An 8,603-nucleotide genomic window follows, 5' to 3' on the forward strand; every position below is an offset into this window, starting at 1 on the left:
AATATTTGTACTCAAATTTTTGGGAGAAGATCACGAGAATCCGAGTGCTCAGATACTTGTTACAGTCCTGTTCCACAGCTTGGTTTATTTCTTATTTTTTTGTAATCTCATATGTTCATTTTCGTGGACTTAAGGTTTCCTTGTGTTAGCGTCGACGTGGGAATAGCCTCCTCGCATAATTTACATATTGCTGTCTTATACTCATCGTCGGATGTCTTGAATCCAAAAACCAACCAAATCACAGACGTACCGCTCTTTTGCTGAAAGTGCTTCTTCTTAGGCTGCCTGCATTACTGTGTCTGTCTGTTTAAACTCCGGGGAAACCACTTCAAGCTCTTCTGCGTCCATCGTTCTGCACTCGGGTTAGGTAACGTAAAGGGTGTCGTAAAACTCGCGTGAGTGCAAATCTAAGAACGTAAAGCAGACGGAGACAAGATGGAGTTTGTTTGAGAAGAATCTCTTTTTAATTTGTCTTTATTTTCACTTACATACATTTTTTGTGTACACACTGACCAAGTTCAGACTATTTAATCATATATTTGGCATGGTAATTGATCAAATTAGGTTATAAACAATATAAACAATAGAAGAGAAATAGCACAATAGACACGTTTCTATCGTCATGGCGCCCAGCACTAGCTGGCATCTCCTCAGAACTATACGGCTAGATAGTTCTAACATTGCTTTCCATCTTTGTTCCGCCACTATTTTTTGGTTGGGGGTGTGGGGGGCTGTAAGCTGGCAAGAGAGCATGCACACAGAGAGCACTTAGTTGTGAGTGATGGGAAGTGGGGTCGAGGTTGCTCTGTGTCAGTGGCCCCGCCCACAACTCTGAAGTGAATTTTAATGAACGATTGCCACACTATAGCATAATTTTAATTAAAAGACCACTGCGAATGCTTTTTAAACAGATAAAAGATGATTGGACTGGGCCTCCACAGAGTGGGAACCAGCTCAGCGGCCTGGTGGTAGAGTGTCTGGCCTGAGAATGGAAGGTCGTGAGCTCAAATCCCGGCTGAGTCATACCAAAGACTCTAAAAATGAGACCCAGTGCTTTACTGCTTGACACTCAGCATTAAAGTGTTAAATCACCAAATGGTTCCTGAGCGCAGCTGTGTCTGCAGCTCACCACTCCCCCAGAGGATGGGGGAGAACAAATTTCACACAGCTAGATTTGTGACAACTAATGTGACTTTAATGATGAATAATACTAGGGGCCAAATATGCTATTGACTTGAGAGTACTAACTCATGCCAACTTGTTCCGTTAAGGAGTGAATACTCCAAATATCCAAGGTGAAAGGGCTGAAAAAGGTTAGGGTTTGAACAGGCAGACTTAGTAACACAAAAATAGGTCAGAGGTAAGCAGCGCTTGACTTAAATGTTTTTAAAAAATTGTAACAATCTCCCAAATTGACGAAAAGGACATCCATGAGAGTCGTTTTCTCTCCATGCCAAAACGGGATGAATGAAAAGATATTTTTCATCCCTGTCAAAGCCACCGCTCACTCTTGGCAACAGCAGAGCTGCCAGGAAACACAGCAAGATGCATATTAACACCTTTCACAAGCAGCTGACCGACAGGAATTCATTATCTCAAACAGGCAAGCGATGAAACGATGAGCGCTAAAGGGGGATTAGAGGCGGTGAGGATGCAGGTGAGGAACAAATATGCAGTCAATTAAAGGAAAGCAGGACACCAGGCTGAAATCTAAAGCATCAAACGCAACTTTAATCTGACAAACATCGAAAAAAAGCTATTGGAAAATGTCACGATTAAAAAAAGGACTGATTTGATAGAATTTTTCATTTGGATTTTGGGGCATAAACAATACAATTTGGTTAATTCTATTTTTTTAAACATTGTCAGTATTTTTTTCTAATTTTAGAACCCAACAAAGCTTCATTTTTTTCAGTCTGAACAAAGATGCAGGAGCTTCTGCAGCTGTTACCTAAATAGAACACAATATGCTGTTATAAATAGTGTGACACATTTATAAAATATTGTCTTCATCTGCTTTGCTCCCTCTCTGCTTGAATCGCTCTTCCTGTCACTTTTCAGATGTGGTGGGCTTGGTAAACCTGTCTGGACAGCTGGGTGCTTTGCTCTTTGAGGTGGAATTGAAAAAATGCAAAGAAAGCAGACGTCCAGACAGGTATCGTTCTTTCTGTAAACTCTTAGGTGCTCACACTAAGGCTGGGAGCTGCTCCTGCTTTTTCCCAAATGCAGTCGTCTGACTTTTTAGTCGTACAACAGACCCAAAAGTCCTTCGTAAGTAGAGAAAATATATCTTAAAGTTTGTACATTTATTACTAAAAAACTTTCTGTATTGTGTAAAAAAAAAAAAAAAACTAAAGCATAAACTACCAAAATAAAAGTCAGAATTGAACCTGTTCTCTTTCAGGAGGTTTTTAATTTAGGCATCATTTTCACACCACCCACTCCCCTCTTCCATTCTTAAATTCGCTGTCCTCCTTTCTCCAAACTCCCAAGCCATGTGGCTCATAGCCGCTGTTGCTAGGCAACAGCTCACACCCACCAGTATGCATATTAGCACTTATATCACCAAAATACAGTTCTGAAAATGTATGACTATAGTTTAGAAATAGACCAGGCCCTGCCTTGCATAACATTTGGTTCCTGCAGACGTTTTGATGAAGTTTTCTAGAACTTGGAGATAACTCGCTTGTCAGCGGTTGGAGGAAACGCTCAAAGCTCATGCACAGAAAGAAAAGAGTTATATCTGAGGAAGTGTGGTAAAAATAACTTGTTTGTTTTGCTTTAGATAAAAGTTAGAACATTGCAATTTATGCAAAAAGTACAGTTTTACTTAGTGTCTGCAATTTTTACTCAAGGAAAAAATGTGGATTTGATCGGTTTTCTGATGGATTCCACAATTTAACTTGATTGGAAAACTACTTTTAGTTTAGTTTACCTTCACACTGCACTTTTGAGAGCAAACTGAATCATTTTAAGCTGTTGAGTCAGCAGTTATTCATTTGTGGGTGACCTCTAAAATGCCCAAAGAAGAAAATTGTGGGGTGAACCCCAGTTTGATTGATTGGTCCACAACACTACCAAACCCTGTGAGGTAGAAAACTTATGAATCAAAGAGGCCAGATCAAAAGCATCTTTGCCTTCATATTCAGAATACATTTGGTGTCACCAATATCTTTCACTAAACTTGTTTTTTTATGGTTCTGGACATATTTCCATACAAAAGTTTATTTTTCCTTAAATCATTCTGATCTGTATTCTTTTGTCAGAATATAACTTTTGTCTTGTTGTCCCATCTCAACCAATGCCACATAACTACTCTCTCAGTTGGTATGTTATTTTTTGTGTGTATTTTCAATCATATGTACCGTGGATCACGTGCAATCATCTCCATCTGTTCAAGACAGAAGTCATGCTATAACTTTTTGAACCAAAGTTATGCCATAATATTTAACATAGATAATAGTTTATTGTGATTTATATAACTAACGTTATAAATTTTGTAATAGTTTAAATTAAAAAAATCATAAATTAGCCAATATAGCTAGCATGCAGCTGAAATATTAGTTAAACTCTAAAACAGCCGAGGAAAAAAAAGCCCAAATTAGCCAAAATAGCTAGCATGTAGCTGAAATATTAGCTAATCACAAAAATTGCCTAATAAAAGAAAAAATGCAAAATAGCCAATAAAGCTAACATGAAGCTGAAATGTTAGCTTAACTCCTAAATAGCCTAAAAAAACCTTACTAAATGCCAAAATGGTCCAAAAAGCTAGCATAATGCAACCATAACTTTCAACTTTACAACACTCTGACTCCATATGAGATAAAGTAACGACTAATCGACTATTAAATTACTCGTAGACAATTTTAATAGTCGATTAGTCCACTAATCGTTGCAGCCCAACAGTCTGCAATATTTTTGACTTGTAGATAATATTTTTAAATGTAGAATGGTCTTCTAGTAAGGCCTGGAAATATTATTTTGAAAACCATTTTAAAACTTTATTAGCACATACAGGAGTCATTAAAAGTTATATAACCTATAATAATGATTTTAACAACATTTCCCTCTAAAGCAGCCATATTAACCAGAAAATTAATAATAATATCCAAAAGAAAAAAAAAATTCAAGTTAAAAATTTCAGTGGAAAACCTCTAACGTGGGTGTGCCTCAGGCTTATCAGATAGTAACCCTGTAAGGGCAGCAACTAAAAAGCCACAAACCTCTGCACAGCTTTTAGTTCAGAATGAAAGTGGCCAATGAAAGGAAGAGGCTGGAATGACGTACCAGTGAATAAAAGAGCAAACAAAAAGATGTGGGTTATGAAAACTCAGGCGTACCTAAAATATTCTCCCATGTTCTGTGAGCCATGAACACACAGCTACATCACTGCTGCAAGTTCAGACCTGCGGACTGAGGGTGTGTGTGAGCTATTTCACCTTCCTCAGAAGCCAAACGGATAAGATCGAGCTCATGTTTTCCCAAAACGAAACAGGTCAGTGGAGGAAAGATGACATCAAAGTCGGACTTCATGGAATTCTACTGTCTCACAAAGAAAACTGACTGTCTACCAATTTGAAAACAATTGTTTCTTTAAAAAAAATGTTAGTGAAGCTTAAAACTGCTCTAACACTTTTTCAGTCCCTGTAAGGTTTTGTTACAGTTTCTGTTTGTAAGCTTATTGATAACTAGGGCTGCCACGATTAGTCGACTAATTAACTATTAAAATAGTCGACAATGAATTTAATAGTTAATTAGTCGTTACTTTATATTATATGGAGTTAGAGGTAGTAAAGTTGAAAGTTATAATGGCATTATTCTAGTTTTTTGGAATAATCTGCCATTTATTAAGGTTTTAAGGCTATTTTGGAGTCAAGCTAATATTTCAGCTACATGCTAGCTGTTTTGGCTAATTTAGGCTTTTTACAGATTTTTTAGGCTAATTTGGAGTTTAGCTAATATTTAAGATGTGGCTAGCTATTTTGGCGAACTTAAGCCTTTTTGTTTTTTGGGCTATTTTGGAGTTTAGCAAATATTTCAGTTAAATGATAGCTGTTTTTGCTAACTTAAGCTTTTTTTAGTTTTTAAGGCTGTTACAGAAATTAGGAAATATTTCAGCTACATGCTAGCTGTTTTTGGCTGACTAAGCCTTTTTTATTTTTTAGGCTAATTTGACATTTAATTAATATTTTAGCTAGCTATCAGCTTTAGCGTTTTCAGCTATCAATTTCAGCATCTTCAGGTATCGTCACTTAAACTTAAGCTGCCAAATTCAGCTTACAGCATTCACACTAGCATTTCGCAGATGATGCTAGTGTGAATATATTTAGTTTTTAGTTAGTTTAAAGCTAATGATGGTTAAGATGTGTGTTCTACATCCACTTTGCGCAAGACCCAATTAGTCAACTAATCCGAAAAAATTATTGATGATCAGTTGACTATTGAAATAATCGTTTGTGGCAGCACTATTTGTAACATTATATAAAACAAATTATTTCTACAAGCAACAAGTCATTTTTGAAATGTGCCATAAACTTCTTATTAAATCAAGCTGAAATATTAATTGGTTAATTTTAAAATCTTAATTTTTACATCTAAAAATTGCCTAGAATAATTGAATAAGTAACATATGGCGGAGTGGGGAAGTGGTGAATCAATAATTAGCCATTTTAAAGACGAATCACTTTTTATAACTTCCATCACTATCATGGTTTTACAATTATATTCCTAGCAGTTTCCTTTATGTGCAGGAATTTTCCTCATTAACATTCTTTATAGCCCAAATGGAAAGAGAACCAGCAGAGAAAAGAGGAAGTGTGTGTGCTGCTGCTGCTTCTTCTTCTTTTCTTCCTGACCTTCTGCTTCGGCTATCCATCACCGGTGAAGTGTGATTTAATGAGCACATTGGATGTCTGTTTCTCTCAGTTTTCCCCCAGTCTGTTTGCTTGGTCAAATGACTGCCAGTCTGAAGAAATCTCCAGCAAAAAAACAGAGGAAAAAGATGACTCAAAGGCTGGCGTGGGGAAACTTTAGATTTCTTTATGCAAATTGACAAAAACATGGGGGTCTCCCTCTTTGCATGGGTGCAGAATTGCATGAACCTTCCAGGATCTATTGCCTCCTATATATGAAAAAAACTCAGTTCCTGCAGTGCATCTCTTCCCTGCTGCCTATTTGTTACCTGCTGCCACTGCAAGGGCATCTTTTCCCTCCAGTGTGCAAACTGACACATGTAGGCGACAGCAGGCCATACGCTATGAATTAAATTAAGATTGCACCCACACTGTATATGCAATGCAACACTCAAGAAGCCCCAGACAATCGATGAGTGACCCACTTAGTCAAAACCCTATAAATATTAGCTTTAAATGGGAAAATAATTTATAATTTCTTTAACATTGGAGCAAAATGGATTCTCATTGTCCCACCTCATTGAATGCAACAATCCCAGTACCATTGAGGGAAAACAGACAGCCCTGGAACAGATGTGCCACAATTCAGACAACTGGAACATTTCAAGCAGTGCTTGGATATGTCATCAGATTGTGAAGGCATGGAGAGACAATCGCCGTTCTATTGTTGAACATGTGCGTGTGAATGACCCCATCTTTTCATGCCACAGCCATGTGTTCAAATAAATGCATCTGGAAAATGAAGGTGTGCCATCGGTGCCGACCGACGCCGCGATGTGACTCACATGAGCAGCCTTACCTGAATCTGGGGGAATCTTTAATACATTCTTCAAAGTCCACCGTCATTTTTGCGTTTTCTGCTGTATTCCCACTTCAGTTGACTACTGTCATTGCCCGCGGCTGGATGACGCGTGAACTGCGCGGATGGCGGCTGGTATCCCCCTGACGAGCAGCAGTCTGACGCCCCTCGATCGGCGGCTGCGTGACACAGAATACGAGTTCAGTCAGCGCGAGACGGCAGACTACTACAGTGCTGCTGCTGCAGCCGGCGAGAGGCGCGGCGAGAGGCGGAACAGCATCGGGGAGACTGCAGGAGGAGGGGAGAGCGCCCAGCACCGACAACCTGTGATCCTGCAGCCACAGACATGTATGGCAAGCCGAAGAGAGCAAAATAACAGAAATAACACGTGAGTTTAGTAGGGCTGTAACAGTGACGAGCAGTCAGAAGAGGAACAGTCTCAAAATATATCTGCAAAATATATCTTCAAGGGTAACCAAACAGGACAGTAGGAAGCTGACTCCACTCTCAGGCCCGATTTCAAAAATGAAAAAAAAAAGCGGGGTATGGTCTGGATATGTGATTGACAGTGACAGTGAAATTAGCTTGAGGTAACTAAAGGATCTTTTTATTATTGTCTCGATGAAATTAAAATTACAAAAATCATCAAATTTAGGGGGCTGCACGGTGGCGCAGTGGTTAGCGCGGTGGTGCAGTGGTTAGCGCTCTTGCCTCACAGCGAGAAGGCCCCGGTTCGACTCCCGGCTGGGACCTTTCTGTGTGGAGTTTGCATGTTCTCCCCATGCATGCGTGGGTTTTCACCGGGGACTCCGGCTTCCTCCCACCGTCCAAAGACATGCTTCATAGGTTAATTGGTGACTCTAAATTGTCCCTAGGTGTGTCTGTGAGAGTGGATGTGTGTGTGATTGAGGCCCTGCGACAGACTGGCGACCTGTCCAGGGTGTACCCCGCCTTGGCCCATCAGTAGCCGGGATAGGCTCCGGCGCCCCGCGACCGCGAAAGGGAAGAAGCGGTCTGGAAGATGAATGAATGAATGAATAAAATTTAGGAGGGCCAAGCAGGTTTCGTCCACATCCCACACGGCTCTTCTGCAGGTCAGCCAGCTTTCCAAGGGTGGGTTTAGTTAGCTGGCGAGCTCTACAGTTCTCAACGTAGCAGAGCGACCTCCACCGTTCTCGGCGTCAACATTGTGGAGAAAGCTCTACTGTTCTCGGCTTCGCGGGGCAACCTCCGCGCTCTCTGAATCACGAGGCGACCTCCACCGCTCTAGGCGTAGCCATCACAGAGTGAGCTCTGCCGTTTTCAGCGTCACAGGGTGAGCTCCAACGCTCTCTGCATTAACTCTGCAACTCTCAGCATCGCGGGGGTGAGCTCAAACGGTCACATAGTGAGCTTCAACTCTCCAGCGTGTCATGTGTTCAAAGATGGGCGGGGTTTTTATACTGGAGCTCAGAGTATGATGAGGGGAAACCTCTTGGACCAATCACAAAATTAAACTGTAATGCCTCGTTTTAACCTGTAGGGGGCAGCACAAGCATGATTTTTAGAAATTAAACAAGTTCATTTTAAATTGTAAAAAAATTCTCAATGACCAAAAAACAGCACTTTCAAAGTCCCATTTATAGAGATGGACAGTCAAAAGATGGTGAATTAGGGTTTGGTTACCCTTTAACGGGGCCATACCATGAAAAAACAACGTATTGAACTTTTAAGCGCATTATACTTTTCATTCCTCACTGTAAATAACCTCAAAGCTGTATTTTGATTAGTTTGTTGCTACATTTTCTGTATGTGGATCTCTATCTGTTGCACCGCTCACTCTGCACGCATGAACCACAAGGCCCTTCTGATCTTCGTCCACTTTACGACAGAGTTATTTCCAAACAGTAGAA

At 40.2% G+C, this 8,603-nt stretch overlaps 1 protein-coding gene and 1 long non-coding RNA gene across 3 annotated transcripts in view; one reads left to right on the plus strand and one right to left on the minus strand.

Moving 5' to 3' along the window:
* The window catches only part of acap3b (ArfGAP with coiled-coil, ankyrin repeat and PH domains 3b), a 76,136-nt gene extending 69,290 nt beyond the window's left edge, over positions 1-6,846 (minus strand). For both annotated transcript variants that reach the window (XM_024269440.2, XM_024269439.2), the window contains exon 1: positions 6,712-6,846. In XM_024269440.2, coding sequence (XP_024125208.1) covers positions 6,712-6,758 — 47 coding nt within the window. In that variant the 5' untranslated portion in view covers positions 6,759-6,846. The remainder of the gene's footprint in view (positions 1-6,711) is intronic.
* LOC118598751 lies at positions 1,455-7,249 on the plus strand. Its single transcript, XR_004947854.1, has 2 exons — positions 1,455-2,756; positions 6,790-7,249. It is a non-coding gene; the product is annotated as an uncharacterized LOC118598751 (long non-coding RNA).
* The last annotated feature ends 1,354 nt before the right edge of the window (positions 7,250-8,603 follow it).

This window comes from Oryzias melastigma, linkage group LG5, assembly GCF_002922805.2.
Source record: "Oryzias melastigma strain HK-1 linkage group LG5, ASM292280v2, whole genome shotgun sequence".
NCBI classification, from domain to species: Eukaryota; Metazoa; Chordata; class Actinopteri; order Beloniformes; family Adrianichthyidae; genus Oryzias; species Oryzias melastigma.